Source organism: Centruroides vittatus, unplaced genomic scaffold (genome assembly GCF_030686945.1).
Source record: "Centruroides vittatus isolate TY-2023 unplaced genomic scaffold, ASM3068694v2 contig_983, whole genome shotgun sequence".
Classification (NCBI taxonomy): Eukaryota; Metazoa; Arthropoda; class Arachnida; order Scorpiones; family Buthidae; genus Centruroides; species Centruroides vittatus.
The window spans coordinates 1,415,572-1,434,690 of NW_027122654.1; the positions used below are offsets into that span (position 1 = coordinate 1,415,572).

At 28.9% G+C, this 19,119-nt stretch overlaps 1 protein-coding gene across 2 annotated transcripts in view; it reads left to right on the top strand.

Annotated features, from left to right (window-relative positions):
- Positions 1 to 3,981: 3,981 nt before the first annotated feature.
- Positions 3,982 to 19,119, top strand: part of LOC136985950 (phospholipid phosphatase 1-like) — a 42,558-nt gene continuing 27,420 nt past the window's right edge. The window contains exons 1-2 of one of the 2 annotated variants that reach the window (XM_067283370.1): positions 3,982 to 4,109; positions 9,361 to 9,545. In XM_067283370.1, the coding sequence (XP_067139471.1) occupies positions 4,006 to 4,109; positions 9,361 to 9,545 (289 nt within the window). In that variant the 5' untranslated portion in view covers positions 3,982 to 4,005. Of the gene's footprint in view, positions 4,110 to 6,653; positions 6,795 to 9,360; positions 9,546 to 19,119 lie in introns of those variants that run through there. The other variant, XM_067283371.1, reaches the window with a different exon arrangement.

Genomic DNA, 19,119 nt, shown 5'->3' on the forward strand with positions numbered 1-19,119 from the left:
TTATTTATTTGTAGTTTGGTATCATCTTACGAAGTTTTATGACAGTAGTTCCAATAAAATTTTTATTTATTTAAGTAATTATAATTATTATTTTACCTATCATTCAGTGTTTTTACGGCAAAAATTGAAAATTTTAAAACATTCCATTTCTGGATTCATCTGAAGACAGGTACTAGAGTTATACCATTTATTTGAAAGTTTATTTACATTCTTAGAACAATAATACATATTTGAAAAGACGGCAAACAAAAAAAAACCCTCATAAAACCCATATGATCTATAAGTATTAAACCAACAGCAATAAAAGAATATTCCAATTCATGAAAGACAAAATATAGGGGAAAAAATGTATTTTATAAAACTTAACATTTTCGATGCTACATTTTTATGTGCATAGTTCATATGTATTTTACAAGCGATTTTTTATATCGTCTATTGAAATGTGTACTATTGTACATGTGAGATTCCAGACAGGGTCCAAATACCTCGCAAAACGTAAGAGAAATAGAAAAATTTCTCTAGAAAAAGGACTGTGTAACATCAATATGTCGTGAAGGTACGAAATAAACAACGTAAGTCGCAGGTGTGACTTGATCATAGGTGTTAAATGTCAAACAGAAAGATTGAACTTCGACTTGGACGCTTGTATCAACGACAAAATTTATATAAAACGCAAAAACAGCATGGCCGGGGAGAAGAAAAAACAATCGCGTGATGGTCATAAAAATGTCATTACATCCTCGATTTCTCTACTATCTAACAGAATAAAATACTCGTTGGTGTAATAAAAAATGAAATTTTTATTATATTTTCTGTAATTTGATTTGTAAATGCAAAAATTAAACTTAAAAAACATCAACTCACTATAAATAATTTTATTTATTGACATCAGATTTATTAAATTTCACGAAATTGTATTATTTTTAACCTCAGAGTAGTAAAGCTTGTTTTTTCTAGCAAAAATAATAGACTCGCTAGTCCTCAACTGTCAAAAAGAAGAAACTACTAATCGCTTTATTACTTTGTTTTCAAAAACTCCCCTTTCTATCAGCTGATAGTAAAATGGCTAACAAATTGTTTACTTTCACTTAGAAAAATGTGATGATGTCATAAAACTTTATAAAAACATTTAAAAATACCAATGGAAAAATTTAAATTATTTCTGATCAAATTTCAGTTTATTAGAAGTAATTCACTTTAAAATAACGCCATTATAAACAAAGAAGCGCGCGCGCGCGCCACCGCTGCGGCTATTTTTAGTAACAACAACTGGCGGGAAATTTGAAAATTGAAATCCGAGATAACGCGCGCCATAGTGCCGATTTGGCACCAATAATTAATTAAAAATAACGGAACGCTTTAAGCAAAAAATGAATAGCGCATCATAAAATTGAAGAAAAATTAGACAGGTAATAATTTTTTCAGATTTTTCGGACAATTAGAATTTTTACACGAACTAATTAAAAATCGATTGGTGCCGAATCGGCACTAGGCACGTGACGAAGGGTTAATCATTTCACCTTTTAATTCACAATTTAAACACTCGAGTAGATTTAGAAACATCGATATCGTTGGGCGCCATTTTCTTAACGAAGTAAACTAACTCTTTCCTTCGTGAGCTTCGTTAGAGTTTCGTTCAAAACGACATCACCGCAGAGAATGCGCACTGAGGGAGACTACTACTTTTCGAACGATTCGTTACTAAGGCTAGGAACACACATGCGTAAAATTGTGTGGCAGAAAACTGAATCAGAAATCAGCTTTCAGTTCAGTTTCTGTTTTACGCTTTTATGCCAGAACACACATACGTAAAAATTCTGGCCGAATAGGAAACACCACCGCCACTAACAGTGCTAATTTTATTAATTTTTTCCCTCTCATATATCTATCCCTTTGTACCTTCCAGTTTTTCTCCGCTTCCTCTTCTATAATATAGAAAATTTAAATTAATAGACTTGTATTCCGAATTCAAATAAAGAACGTGTGATCTAAATACTAGGCCTATATATCGATTCTACTAGACCAACCTGTTATTTGAAATTTTGCACCTATAGCGATCCATAAATGTTGTTTAAATACAATATCTTTATACATGACAGTGATGTGGTCGAACGGATTCGATAAACTCCTCTATTTCATATATTTTTCGTTTTTTTCGAGACCGTCACAATTGTAGAGTTAACCCTCATTTCCGCCATTGTTAGAGTTTTTTTTTTTTTTTTTTTTTTTAACTCTTTCCGCCCTGTGGGTACTAAGAGGGCCTCTTTTAGTAGGCCCATTATGGGTTCGGCCAGGCCCACAATGGGGCGACCGGGTGGTGAGGGACGGGGCCCGACATATCCGAACGGACCACCCCCCGAAAAATTCCTGGGGATTATTCGACCCGTTCGGATTCGATCCCGGGTCCCCCAGAGCGGTAGGCTGCCACCTTGACCGCTCGGCCATCCGGCCGCTCCATTGTTAGAGTTAAAACCACGTGTCTACTTTGACGGCACTGAAAAGACTTCTCTTTATTGGAGGAATTTTGGCGTAAAAAGTAGAGACATGCTCTACTCTTTTTTCAGTTCTGTTTCAGCAAAAATTTCAGAAAACTTTTTACGATTTATGTTTTATGCTTGATTTTACTCATGTGTGTTCCCTAATGCGTTTATATCAATAACTCGTTTGGGGTGTACTATAGATTACTCCCTATGGAATTTCAGGACTTTGATTATATATTTGAACTCAGGGGGCCGAGTCGAGTTTAACGGTACCGTATTTCTGGACCGGAGACGAAAAATAAAAAAGTTATCACACTTTTTAAGTTACCATACTTTTTTAATGCTCTCATGCAGACGGCACCGTAGTTGCTAGTATTGCCATCTTGCGGTAAAGCCTGCAATCCGTGACGTCGGACTACGGTCATCTCCCGGAGCGTTAAACACGCGATACGAGAGCTGAGAGAGCGACGCGACTTCCGATCATCGCGCGATCGCCATTTCGGTTAATGTTACTTATGGCAGCGAACATGGCGACCCGACTGACCTCTCGTATGGGCGCCGCCACACGCCGCCATGTGCTAAACTAGTGATCGATTCACGGTAGTTCTTGAACAAAGTAAAAATAGGGGAAACGTCTACTAAAGGCAATTTTAACGGCAAGCGACGGGACTCCCAATCGCGATAGCGAGGCCGACTTAGCGGAGAGCGACGCGACTCCCTATCATCGCGCGATCGCCGGAAAAAAGTATGATAACTTTTTTATTTTTCGTCTCCGGTCCAAAAGTAGAGTATCGTTGAACTCGTCTCGGTCCCCTGAGTTCAGATATATACCCAAACACGAAATTCCATAGGGTATAATCTATAGTATACCCCTCGTTTGACTTTACGAACGTACCCATAGTTTAAAAAAAACCATAAACATTATTTTTGAAATTAAATCTATAAATGATAAATTATTTTGTTCTTTATAATTACAGTATCTGTAATTTATATTTTAATCTCTATGACTACTTGAATAGATGGCAACGTTAGTTTGAACAACATCGATAAGTGGCGTTCTCTTTCCGAACGCTAGAAAACTATCTTTAAATAACGCTAGAAAACTATTAATCTTAAACATAAATTAAAATTTTATTTTTTATTTTATATTTATCATTAATCATTATAAATTTATTACTTATACTACGATACATATAAAATATATAGAAATTAAAAGGTTACAATTAATCATTCTGTAATAAATTATACACTTCTCTTATTATATTATTGTTTTATTCATCACTAGTGATATTTAAAAAGTAAGATAAATACAAAATTAACGAAATTTATTAATATTTTAAATATTAAACAATATAAAATATCGACATCTACCGGCCAAACATTTACTAAGACTCAGTAGCGATTTCTATTTTTTCCGAAGAAAAGCACGAAATTTCCTCTAATTTCGCTATACTATTTAACAATTTTCCATCGAAATTAAAACCCAAATCTTTTCTTCCCACCAAGATTAAGATATTACGTACTTATGTATCACGTGTTATTCAATAACGTTACCGATTTATCTGACAGGTCGCATTTAACAGACGGAGGAGAAATTCACGAAAAGGACGAAACGACAGAAAATATCAGGTAGGACTTTTGTCGTAATTTAAAGCTACACCTTCATTTACAGAAAAAACTCCTTTATTATATCTTAACGAACGAGTTAGTCGTAGTTTAACGGGAACGACACTAATCGACCTGGCGGCAACCGACTGGTTAGTATATATATAAGGAGCGGAGTATTTTAGTCTGGAAGCGTGTGTCACGGACACGTCTGAACATTGATCGCTAGCGAGGCGGATCTGCTCAGTTAGTGTCTACCCCAACACAAGGCTTTCATATACTTCTAGGTTCTCCCGTTGCCGCCTGTCGCACGGTCGAGAGCTGATCCGTCCTTCTAAATTCTCGTTCTCCGACTTCGGTCGGAAACGGGCTGGGTATATTCGGCGCTTTCTCCTGTAGTTACTACCTAAAATGGGGGGAGTAGCTAGCATTGGTTTCTGACGCTTCCATTTACTCTCCAGTTGGGGCACTGCTCTATGCAGTCTGCCATATTTTTTTTTTCTTACGTGACCACTTAAGATTCTTCTTTTATACACGATCCACAATACAATACTAAGCATAATACATATAACCGACTCTCCACGTGCTAAAGAAGTAACAATGTTTAACGAAGTTCTAGTTAAAGTTGTATTTATTACAGTTACAGGCATTAGTTTTTCATATCTAGAGGCCCTAAATTTATGACCTTTCGTTTATCTGACTGTGTAATTACTTCTATTAAGTTCCATAAGCTCGAAGACTCTTAAGAAAAGACTTATTTTGTTTATAAAACAGTTTGTCATTGATTGTTAGGGATCGCACTATTTTTGATGTCCCGGACAGCTGATTTGAATGTATTTCATGTTATAAAAATCAGTGTTACTTTTTCATTCATTTTTGGCATATGAATGAATATACACGCGTATAGATTGACATATTAAGGGTAACCTTGGCTGTATGTGTGATGAGCTCATTGCCTATTGAAAAATTGTTATTGTTATGATTATAATTTTGTAATTAGAATAAAGTTATTAATAAAGTGGGCTAGAAGCAATGTTAACAAGTATGATATAATATGCTTATTGCGCCGTGGCGCAATAAGCTTCTCTCTGATATTATCAGATGTACTGTACAAGGTGATTCCTCGGGATCGAATGCTTACTTTGTTCAATAATCCATGATCGTGCAATCATAAATTGTCGAACAAAGTAAGCTTTCAGTGACAGTCGAATAACATAGTAAAATAAATAACCACCTTGGCTACTGCTTCATCTTGAAATAAAGAATCGTTTCATTCGTATTTCCTGTAAGTCTTTTCATTTTATACAGAGATATTTCACATAATAAGTGTTCAGTCATCAGTGAATTATCCTCACACTCTGTAGTATAGCTTAACGTAATAAGTACCTGACTGATTTACAAATGGAATAATTACTTTGAGTTAAGCTGTATCTATTTTACAAATTTAGCATCTACAAAAAAATTTTTACAAATAATATATTTAAGACAATGGTAACAAAATAGTGTTAAAACTAAAACTCTAATTAAAATAAATATTTTTAGTTTAACAAAACTTAAAAGTTAAATAGTGTAAAAACATAATAAAATTTTACTTTCTCACGTTGAATATTTTTTATGAATATTCAACATCATTTTATTTTACATGATTAAGCAGTTTATCCAAACAGAATATTTTTAAATTAATTCTTTTAAATTGATTAGGTGTTATGAAATTATTGATTTAATAATAAACTAGCACTTCCATGAAAATTAAAATACGGATTAAAATAAAAGTTTCTTGATAGAGAAATAGAGATATAACTACTTTATTTAAATCTTTACTAACTAAATTAAGCTATTACAATAAATTCATGTTCAATTTCAATTTTGTAACTGATTGAAATACTTTAAAATAATTAGCTTATTTGCAAGTATAACACAGACTGTAAATGTATAGTGCTGTCAAACTAACAGTACATTGACATAAATATTATAATTACTGAAAATTATAAACTTTTGCTGAACTATGAATTATTATTGCCTATACTAAATCCATCTTGTTATTTCATTACAGCTTGGTGCAGAAAAAATAAATTTTTCTCTCTCCTCTGATTATTTAGATTTTGAAGCATTAATTTAAAAATTATGTGGTACTTAGAATTGAAGAGAAAATTCAATTGAATAATTTACATACAGTATATAGAGAAATATGTAAAAAAAAAATATATTTTATCTTTATGAAATCATTTGATACAATTAAATATTGCCTTAGAGTCATGCATATCAATGTTTATTAATCCATCCTTTCAATTTAAACTGAAATTAGTAATTCTCTTTTATTTAATTTTTACAAAACTAAATTGAAATGTGATGATATTAATTTAAATTTTATCAAAAAACTTTATATATAATTGATCTTCACTTAAAAACTAGGATAAATTTCCTCTTGTGATTGTCATAAATGTCATATTTAAATACTGTATTGTTTTATCAGTTATCCCTGTGTGGTATTTTATATCTCAGATTCCAGGGATATAACCTGAATTTATGACATTGAGTTTATGGAGAAATAGAACGGCTCGCTTTACGACGGACTTCCAGGAACCGGTTTAATTAGGTCATAAAAGCAGGATCTATTCTGTTACAAGGAATAATTATCCGTTAGTAAACTATTTCTCCAACCAAGAAAATTCTTCTCACACTTATGATGATAATTCATCATAAAAATGGGTAATATATTTTATACTTTTTAAAATACTGTATATTTTAAAGATACCGAGAAAGGTCAACTTAAATGGATTGAGAAATGTTATTGTTATGAAATTAGACATGACGCCAAGCGTGAACAATTATATTTTAAAAAGTGTAAAGGATTTAAGTTATGGAAGTGTTAGCTTTGTATATTTTTCCCCTTCCGTTCTTAACTGTGAACTTAAAAGCTTTTCAAAAAGTCTATAAATGGATTTCATTAATTGATTTATTACTTAAGAAAAATGTTTATATTGAATTAAATTATTTATATACGTTGCTAGCTTTGGTGAAATATTATTTTATAATTAATAAAAACCTAAAAGAAATTTATGTTGTTTGGTTATTAACAATATAATTTCTATATAAATATAAATTAACAATATTAAATAATTTAGCCATCCTTACTGTATACCAGCTTAATTTCTACTAAATTAAATTAAAATTAATAGCATAATTTAATTTAAAAGAAATGAAGTTAGTAAGCAATAAAATTTTCTAAACTATTTTAATAAAATTCTTTAGATCAAAAAATTTATTTCAGTTAATACATTTCGTTGTTTTAAACTTTGTGTTTACATCATTATTATTAATAGAATTGCTCAATAACATTTGTAACACCTACGTTTTAAGTAGGTTTAAAAGGATCTATCCATGTACTAAATTTGTACTTAATTAAAATTATATACTATAGTTATTGTTAAGCTTATACATAAAAATATAAATAAATAGTTTCATTATAAAATTCTTACACATTATTATTTGCTATGAATAATAATTGTTTAAAAATAATTAACACAGGGAAAAAATTAATTTAACATCCTATCTCTGAATCACCAAGTAATGAGAATATTAAAAAACGAAATGGAATGTATTAAAATCCTGTAAGCTAATAAATCGAATTTCTCACAACCCCAACGTATCAATAAATATTTGAAATGATACTTTGAAATGACCAAAAAAAGTTATTTAAATATATTTGTTACTACATTCTGTTAATTAAACATATAATTTATTATCATTATTTTACACAATTCAAAAGTACTTTAAAAAATAAAATCTTAATCATTAAATGATTAATTAAATATAGTTCAATAATAAAGATTCTTTAAACCATTCTCACAATCTATTCAATATACAGGCCCTATATTATCATAAAGGAATTAAAGAATCTTTAAATTAAATAGATTCTATTTAATTTAAAATGTGTAGTTAATAAAATAAATAATTTATGACCATTTTATTTACTGTATGTATTTTTGAAATTTTTATGCCCACTTCACATACATTTAATTCATTAATTTCTTTAGAAATAGACTCACTGTTAAATTTATTAATAACATAGTGTATAAATTTATATAATACATGTAACGGTATATAGAGATTTCACAACTATGTCTTAGTAGCTTATTATTATGCTCAGCAAGATACTTTGTGTGTTCTGATTGTTATATCCAATGTTGATTTTAAAATAATTGGTACAACTTATAAGTAATTAGTTCTTGTTTTTCCTAATAGTATTTAAATTCTATGTAATACATATAATAGTAATTTTTCAATATTTAAAAGTACAAAAGTTATTTTAGCACTTTTATAAAATAATGACTTAGTAATTACACAACATGCATATATATATATATATATAAATTATATGAATAAATATACATATAGACATATGCACAAATATTATATATGAATTTTGTTCATTCTTCTTATGTAATACGGACTAACTGTATTTTTAAAATACAGTGTAGCTATAAATTTTCTGCAGTTAATCAACATTTACTGGCAAAAATTCATCTGTTTTTCTTAAGTAATCTTAAGTAATTTGAGCTGATTTTCGCTAACCTACGAAATATTTTCGCAACAACTATTATACACATATTAAAAAATAAAACATAAGTATTTTTTAATTTAAGGATGAATTATTTTATTGTGTAACACAGTTAAAAATTAAAATATTTCATTAATCAATAGATTATTCTATACATTTTCGGATAAAACTAATCTAATTTATAGGTAAGGCGTTTTATCAATGATCTTCTTTATCATTGATGTTTAAAGGCCATTTTACGTGTCGCACTTAATCTCTGATCATGTAGGTTACGATTTAGTATCTATTTCTTCAATATATTTCGAAATTAACTTTATTTAATTAAATATAAATCATAAGCAATTAATGCATTTCGTTCCTAGAACTTAGTTATTGATCCTCTCTAATGCAGCGGTTTTTTTGGCATGCAAGCAATTAGAGCAACTACTGCAACTGCATCAGCTACTGTAGCGTAATTAAAATATAATGAAATGGCACAAAAAAAAAAAAAAAACATAAAACTGTTGAAGCAATTTCTTAAGGTCAAAAATTAACATTAGTTTCACACAACTAAAACTAAACAGCTGCAACTTTTTGTTTCTTTATTAAGTAATAAAATATATGTAGCTTATAGTATATTTTTAATAATAATTATGTAAAATACATAATTTAGAATTTGTTATATTAGCTATAAATTAGAATTTGAAAACGCTATTACATTGTTTTTTTTTTTAGAATTAACGTAATAAATGCCAACAATTTTGACGTCACTTCCGCAGAAAGCACACGCGAATCGTGTGTTCGCGGCAAAAGGCGAGGAATCGTAGATCAGCACTTTCGGTGTAGGAGGATGCCGAGACTTTCCAACGACAACAAATTCCTCGTTCGCTGTGTGCTCGATTTATTCTGCATCGCAGTCAGTAAGTATCTTGTTTAGAATATTTTTCCTTTAAATGTTAAAAAGGAAATCGTATGTTGACAGATACTTTACCTAATTTTTCGTTCCCGGGAAAAATGAGATAGGGAATTAAATGAATTTTTTCTCCCGATCTGTAAATTTCAATTTTTATTTAGGAAAATTATTATTTAAAAACAAAATTTTCTTTAATTAATTAATTAATGGCCGTAATATCTAATTTCTTATTCAGAAAGATCGATAAGCATAAGCACATAGAGCAAGAACGGTTCTAATGTTATTGGTGTTTAGATCCAACAATACCAAAAATAAAACGTTGCATGGGTGTAGTGTTGATTTAACAACTCTATAATACTACTAGTGACTAATAGTACTAGTATAGTAAATAATAATAGAAGTGAAAAAGTAATTACTGTTTGAATTTTAAAATTGTAAAAATTGCATAAGTGGCTATTGATTAAATGAAAGTTTTTATATAACTAAAGCTGCAGTCAATATATGGTTTATATAACTGATATTGACATGTTCACTTTTTAATAATTCCTGGTTTCTTAATGAATTCTGAATTTATAACATATTCTATAAAATATAAACTAAATTATATCAATAAAAGTCTTAAAATTGCATTAATTAAATGCAATTTTAAGACTTTTCTAACAGAAAAGAGAAAATAAACATTTTGTCATGCTTTATGTTAGAAAGGAAATTAAACTTTAAAACAGGAATCTGACAAATAACATCTGAACTAGACAATCAGGTTACAAGATCATTGTCTGTGCACTGTGTTATCAAGGTAAAGTTTATTAAGACAATTTCCCATCCCTATTTGAGTTTACATACTACATTGGAATTTTTGTGGACTGTTCTATTATTAAAATTATTTATATTACACAAATTATTATTGATTTAAATCTTGTAGTAATTTATCAGTTATAAAACTTAGATATCCTGCTTTTTGTTTTAATATAGTAATCATGCTCATGATTACTAACATAATATCAAATTATTTTTATAATTTTATTAAGTATTTCAGTTATTTTATCAATATTTATTTTGCATTGTACTTTGTTTGTAATAATACAGTTCCGTATTTAAAAATATGGAAACGTATTATACAAACCAATACAAAGTAAAATTTTACTTTGAATCTATCATCTCAGTTAATATTATTAGTTGTTTTTTATAATGAAAATTTAGATACAGTACAAGTGTTGATCAGTTGCATTAAAAATAAATTTTTCTACAAATTTAATTTCAATTAAATTCATTACGAATTATAGAGAACTGATTATTTTTAAAAATATATATATATAAAGTTCTCAGTTTTTTCATCTAGATCTCCAAAAATAGCAGAGAAGTGTATGTGTTAAAGGAAATAAATTTTTTTTGATTAAAAATATAAAATCTTTTTAAATTGGTATCACTGATTACTATTTCTTAATTTTAGAACACTCATAGTTACTTTTTATATTCCTAATATTAAACAATTTTTCACTCCCCTTCTTCATAACAGCTGAAAGAACTTAAAATGTAAAAGTAAATAAAGTTGGAAAATACAACTTTCAAACAAAAAGATAGATTATTTGCTAATGTAATTGCTAAATGAAACATTAGTTACTGTGTAAATAACTATTAATATTGTTAGTAATAAAGTTATTTTAGTTATTACTTTTTCTACTAAAGTCTATCTTTAAATTTTTTATTATTAAATATACAGTCAACAGCGTATAAACTATTTATTTCATGGTCTATTTATTACACTTATTTATCTTATGAACTTATTGATCCCAAACGTATTTACAACATAATACTTTGGCTTCTATAAGTAAAACAATTGATGAAATAGTCATCATATATGTTTAAACAGAATAATGTTTTATTAAACATATTGTTTCTCAAGCTTTTTCATGATTATTGTTTATTATAAATAAATATTCTAAAATTAAAAGATACTTTTGTAAGGAAATGTAATATTTGGAAAGAAAGTCAAGAATAGGAAATGTTTTTGCCTATAGAAAGAATTATATTTTGGCTTTCAAATTCCTAATTTCACAGTAACAAATATTTTTTAATATTCATCAAAAGAAATAATACCAAAATAAATTGCAATTAATTTTGTTTTAAATAACAATATCATAATATATTTTTTATGACATCATAATATAATTTTTATGACAGCATAATATATTAGATTGAGTCATAAATAAGTTCATGGATAGATGTAAATGACTGTCAAGTTCTTGCCAGGTGATGTGTCCTTTCAACTGAGTTTTATTAGTGGCCGTTAGCAAATAGTTACTAAATATAAATTTTAACACTAAAATATCAATAATGTAATAAAATATTGTTTTTGAATTCATTTAAAATGAAATATTTAAAAGTGCACATATGCCATACTATTGGGTATACACATTCGAAAGTGCACATATGCCATAAACTCCGACATGATAATGTTACAGAAACAGCAAAAACGATTTGCAATGCCTGCCAGTGGAGTAATTTCAGGCAGAGCAGTTTGAAAGTGGGTGTTTACAAAATTCTGTTCTGATGATTTGTCTTTAAAAGATGATGACCAGGATGATTCTCAGACTTTGATGATGACATTTTAAAGGTCCTGATTGAGCAGAACCCATTACAAACAACGAGGGAGTTAGCAGAGAAGCTGCACATATTCCAATCAACCATCAATTGTCACCTCCAAAAACTAGGAAAAGTGAGCAAGCTGGGAATTTGAGTACTGCATAACCTCAGTGAACAGAATAAGGCTGACAGAAGGTCACTAGCTGTTACCTTGTTTTCTTGGCATAAAGGGAAATCTTTTTTGGATAAAATTGTTATGGGTGATGAAAAGTGAATCAGATTCAAAAATGTCATTTGAAAAAGACAATGGGTTGACAAAGATAATTAGCCTCAACTGGACCCCAAGCCCAGTGTGCATGGAAGAAAAATTTTGTTGTGTATGGTGGGATTGTCAAGGAATTATCCATTTTGAGTTGTTGCCATGCAATGAAACTATTACCGTAAATGTATATGTTCAACAGTTAGAACATCTTCAACTAAAACTTTAAGAAAAGAGTCTTGCATTTGTTAATAGAAAACAATTTACCTTATTGCATGACAATGCAAGGTTGCACATAGCAAAGATTATACGAGAAAAAATTTTGCAGTTTGGCTGGTCTGTTTTGCCTCATCCGCCATATTCACTGGACCTGGCACCAACAGATTGTTTCATCTTTTCCGGGCATTGCAGAATGCTTTACAAGGGCAACACTTCCAAAATGACCAGGTTCTGGAGTTTTTGGTTCGAAACTACCAGAATTTTATGCAGAATTTTATATTAATTGACAGGTTGCCCAAAAAATGGCAAGAAGTCATCAATAATGACTGCGAATACGTATTAGATTAACCCCTACAGTAATGATGCAACAGAAGAGATGAGTTTAAATTATGTAATATAATTCACAAACCTGGAGAAATAATTAAACTCAAAATCTAAGCAGTCTGAGTTAAACCTGGAGAACTCTACTTATGGATAAGATGATAGATTATAAAACACAATAATAATAGGACATATTATATCCAGTTACTGTTGTGAACAATTGATAGAAATCTTGTTTTGTTTGTAGAATGCTTTAATCTCATTCTAAGAATACATAAAAAAAACACTCTTGAAATCCATTGATTGTTAAGAATGTAATAATTAATCCTCTAATTACATTAACTCATTAAAAAATATACAGGATGAACTCATAAAAATCAAAACCATTTTTTGTTGAATTTATCCAATTAAAATTTTTTTAACCATTTTTTTTAAGAATGTTAAAAACCTTTCAGATCTAAAATTTTTATTGTGTAAATGAATTACAAAAAGGAAAATAGTCTTCCTTCACAAACCTAACATTTTTCTCTGCTGTTATATGATAAGTCATTGCAACTCTCTGTTTGACATAGCCAGAACCCCAATCTAATTTAACATCATGTATCTTGATATGTTTACATAGAATAAGAAAGTTTATGTTATACTATCTAAATTTGCTTATTCTGGATTTAAGACAAAAAATTTACAAAAGTTTACATGCCCTATACCAGGCATGGGCAAATGCAGCTCTGAGAGCCGCACGTGGCTCTTTTTGAGTTACATGCGGCTCTTGCTGAAAGTGTTAATTTCTGTTTTTTGTTATTACTTTTACAATTTTATTTTTATAATTTTGTGAAAATATGTTTATTAAAAAAATTCAATATTTGTTTTATATTATATTTATATTATATAATAAAATCACACGCCTTACCATACTATCCGCCACGACAGTACAGAACTGCGGCTCCCATGCATTTTGCAAAACCTACATTTCGGCTCCCACTGAACTCTTGCTTGCCCTATACATTTAAATGCTGTCAAGATTAAAATTTTATGTTTATCCAATCCTGAGATATAATGAGAAAATAGATACAAACACACAAACTGGAGAGGAAGTTTAAATTTGACTGATTAACATATTTTCCCTTACATACAATATATTATAATAACCAGGAAATTAAAAATAATTATGAAATATAGTCAGTTAAAGAATTGGAGTTAGCAAATTTATTTGCCGACACTGAACTCCCCAGTTCTGACTATATAATAATGAAATAATTCAAAATTCATTCTGTAATTTATTTTTCATCATTGATAGCATATAATTGTCTTTTATAATTGTTTTGTTATCTTCTGAAATATTTTACAAGAAATTTATTATTACAGTATTTGAAAATTACAAATAAAATAAGACTGAAAGAAAAATTCTAATAAAAAAAAATTAATAAAATATTTTATTCTGTTAAGAAAAATAAGTATTTATCTTAATTAATGAATTACAAAACTTTATCTAATGCTGATAAATTCTACTCTTTGGTGTTTACTTTATTGATTAGAGAAGATTGAGTTTTTTAAGTTTGTGAAACAAGTTTTATTTACTTTACAAGATAGAATAAGTATTTTTGAGGTGGAGCATTAGCAAAGCTATGTGGCTTACAGAATTGGGTTCATTCTCAAAATTTGATTGATCAATTTTAATTAAACTTTGCCATTTTCCATTAATTGCAATGAGGAATCCAAAAATGTAATAAAAAGTAGGGTTGTTTTAGAGATACAGTAGGATCAAAACAACAATGTTTATACTTCTTGAGTGATTAAGCATGCGCCTATTGGAATTTAGAGGGCAAAAACAATAAAAAGCAGTGTATGCACCAAAAACCAGCAAAGCAATTAACAACTGAACAAATGTAAGAATTGCTTTCTCATGTGGCAAGCAACTGTTTTCTTCTGATCACACACACACACACACACACACACTCTCTCTCTCACTCACTCACAGACACATTAATGCACATCCACAACCTTACATACATATTCAAACATGTGTCAGCTCTTGGGTTAGATGGAGTGAAACATAATTTATATATACTAATATTAATTTTAAAACATTTTTAATTACAAAAATACAATGTTTCACTTCAATTATATCATGACATGACAAAGTTGCATGGTGTCCCTAGTTAAATTTCAGTTGTTTTATTATTTTGAGTTTTCTGAGTATATAATCTTTATCAAAAATTCACTGATGATCTGCTTGTAGTTTGTAAAAGAATGAAATAGTTTATACAGTATAAACATAGAAGATATTACGCATAAATGAAAAAAAAAAATTAGTTCTAGTGTGTGAATTTATGAATTGAAATTTTGATGATAACTTTACATATACTGTATTTTACTTGTAAGATTAAAATTTAGCCTTGATATCAAGTGTTCTGCAAATATTTAGTTAAGAATAACAAATTTAATAAAAATACATATGATAAATATTTTAAGAATTATATTTTTAAAATTACTTTTGAATAACCTTTGATAACTGTATATATTATAAAGTATTAGTTAATATGATTTAATTTTAAAAAATGTTAGAGAATAGAAACTGAAAACATTTTCAGGACAACAGAAATATTTCTGAAAAATCTCAAAAAAAATTATTGGGCTGCAATTTGAAAAAATTTTAGACCTATAAATTCCCACTTTTTGTCTGTCTTTCCTTAATCTTGAGAATGGTGTTAGATAAATGAAATTCAAGACCCAGATGGGGAAAGCTTAGAGGCAGGAGACCCCAATTAACTATATATGAACTTTAATTCAAAATGGAAGTCACATTATTCCAAGTCAAAACTTTTTTCCTGAAAAGAATCAGATAGATGATTGGCCTGACTCCATTGCTAATAGACAATACTGACACCTATCAACCTTTAAAATGCAGCCTTATAATTCTAATTCCAAACGACGGTGTCGAGATGGAAATATTAATTGGTGCAGTTAAAGAAGAATGGACAATACTGATTTGAGGTGGAGAGCATACATTTTAAATTAAATAAATTAAAAATGATTAAAAATTGCAGCTCAGCATTGTGACAATGTCACAATAAATAATTGCTCATATCTTTTGTCATTAAGTATGAAATTTTAATTTTTTCCTCTGAAGTAAGCACTGTGTGCTTTACTTTGGATTATCAGATCACCAATATCGTTATCCTTGTGTTCGAACCATATTTGCAAAGTAATTAGAAAAAATGAAAAAAGCACTGATATCATACAGAAGCATGTTAGAAGAGAGAACTCTGGACAAAAACTGATGCGAGTTCCAGAGTTTAGAGCAAATCAAAGAAATGGGTCACAGTAATGCATTCCCCGAACAAAAATGAGCAAGATGCTGTGATACATGATGTGTGCTAAATACATGTACCTTAAAAAATGCCATGTATTTAGTGTGCAATTAAGAAATTATTTTTATTACCAATAGCAAAAAACCTGAAATTGCATGTGACACATGGTCCTACTGTATTGTTAACTTGAGTATGACTGGAACATATTCTTGGAAATTACAAATTTTCTTATTGGCTATACAAATTGACAGGCTGGCACAAGACAGAAGTATGAATTATTTTATCTTTTTTTGCCAATGTTACAGGCTGGCACATGCTGACAGTTATGGCTGTCAAAATTGGATTTGGCAGTTTTAGTTTGTATCTAGCCTAATGGTACTGATTTTGTTATAAAATATATTTCATTTCATAATATTTCTTAATTTCTTTTTAATGCATTGACATAAAACTAATAATTTTTGAAAAACTATGAGATATTTAATTTTAATAACATTTATCAGAATAAATAACAAATGTAACTTACATATGGTACTATTGACATAGGCACATGGATCTTTCCCATCAGGATTGTCATACAGGCATTGATAACTTATTCATGGAGTTGTCAAAAGCTTTCACAAATTTATTCCAAACTTCTGGCATTTGTAACCTATAAAGAAACACAATATAAGTGCTGCAGCTTGTAGGAGTAGAGTATAGACATAAGTCAATTTTGAAGCCATCAACTTAAGAAATATTCATGATTACTACTATAATTTTAGCTGAAACTCTCATATGTTATTTTAGAAAACAATTTCTGCTATCCATTACAAAATTTTGTTCAATTGAGAGCAACATATAATTGAGCTAAATTTTTTATAGCTTATTTTAAAAAGGTAAGTTTTTAATTATTTTCATCTTTTATGTAAATTAATATTTCAATAATAAAAATGTCAATTTTAATTGTTTTTTTATGGCTCATATTCCATCAAGCTTCTTTTTTTCAATGCTTAAGTTATGAAAGAAATTTTAAGTGAAATACATTTGATGAAAGGATAACGAAAAGCTTAAATACTATTTTAATTATCAGTAAGTGCAGTACTAAAAAGAATAGATAATATAAAAATTAAGACAATTCGAATCTACCATTTTCTGCTTTTCAAGGTTTTCTGAATTCAATCTGTTATGTATAATCCAATATAGCAAATAATGATATATTTTGAGCAAGGAAAAATCTATCTTAGATATTTTTTTAACAGCTTTAATTTACAAAGTATTTTTTGCTGAAGACATATTGAAAGTATCTTTGGTGTAATTCTGCTTAATGTTGTATAAACATTGGAAAAAATTCAGTTAAATAATTTTCAACAATATTTTTGAAGATTCATAAATATTTATCTTGAGAAACAATTTTAGCTCATATTTTCAACTCTTTTTCTCAACTGTAGTTTCTCAGCATTGTCTACCAATCTTGAAATAGTTATTATGCATCATGTCACAGTAAGATGATTTCTTATTATGCAACTTTTTTCAGTTCTTCATTATACTGCTTTATTCATGAATGGATTTTATTCTTAGATGTGAGTTGTAAAAGGAATCGAAATTGATATGATAGTTTTTTAAGTTCTTGCAAATCAAATTCTAGTACTTGCATAAATTGTGTCAATAATGATGTGAAAATATTCAGTTTTAAAAAGATCAGTTCTGATGAAATCTGTCCTAATACATTTGTAATCAATGTATATTTTTTTACATAGACATAGTCATTTAAATTTTGGAATTTCAATCTCATCAACTATTTCATTAGTTCAGTCAAGCCACTTCCAGTTCAGCTGACTATGATAGAAATTATTAAATGTTTAGAGAAGTACCAAATTCCATATGAAGTTTTAGCATAGCTTAACTAGTATTTTCACTGAAATATCATTCTATATTAGTAATGAAAAAACAAAATTTACATTGGATTTCTTATACTGTTATGTTCATTTCAAAATTTAAAATTGCAGCTTGTTACTAAGTTCTAAGCTCTTGAAGGAAATTCTAGGAACTGTTAATGAAGAGCTTAAACCTATTCTGCATTCCCATATGTTTCAGAAAAAGACTTCAATAACATACTTCATCTGCATGGTGAACTGGAAAACAAAGTATAGTACTTTAATTTCCTGCATACAACCTTTAAAAATTGCTAGAACACATACATAACTTGTACCTGCTATTAAATTAATTTTGAAATACAGGTAACCCATGGGTTATATGCAGGAAATTATCATAATTGAATCTTTGGAAAATACCAAAGAATAATTTTTTTATACAAGATGTTCCATTGATACTAAGCAATAGATTTCATTTGTGCAATACACAACAAATAAAAATAGCCAATGAGTTAGTATATGATATTCTTGTTTTAAGTCATTTTTTTATAGTCATGTTTAGCCCACAGTATTTTTTATCTAATCCTAGGGTCATTTTTTGAGAGTGCACAATTAATTCTTCAGCTGTAGTTGTTCTAATTTAAAGTCAATGAAATATTTTAAATTTCTCATCAACATGATATAATACAATTGATATTTTGTTTGATATGACTTATGTCTTCAGTAAAGTCAAGAATTATTGAGTAATAATTTGCATGCTTCATTTTTCTTTTAAGTTTATGTATTTAGCCATTTCTATCAGTTCATCTATATATATAATCGAGACGAGTTGATGATAATAAAAATCAGCGCAGAGCCCAAATGGTTAGGAGTTGAAAGTTGAAATTTGGTACACAGTTAGGGTATGTCACGAGAACACACGCTAAGAAGGGATTTTTCAAAATACCTCCCCGCGAGGGAGAGGGACAGGATTAAGGCTTAACACTTAAATCAACAATGTAAGTGTCAAGTAACAATGGAAATGTCAACAATGGAAGT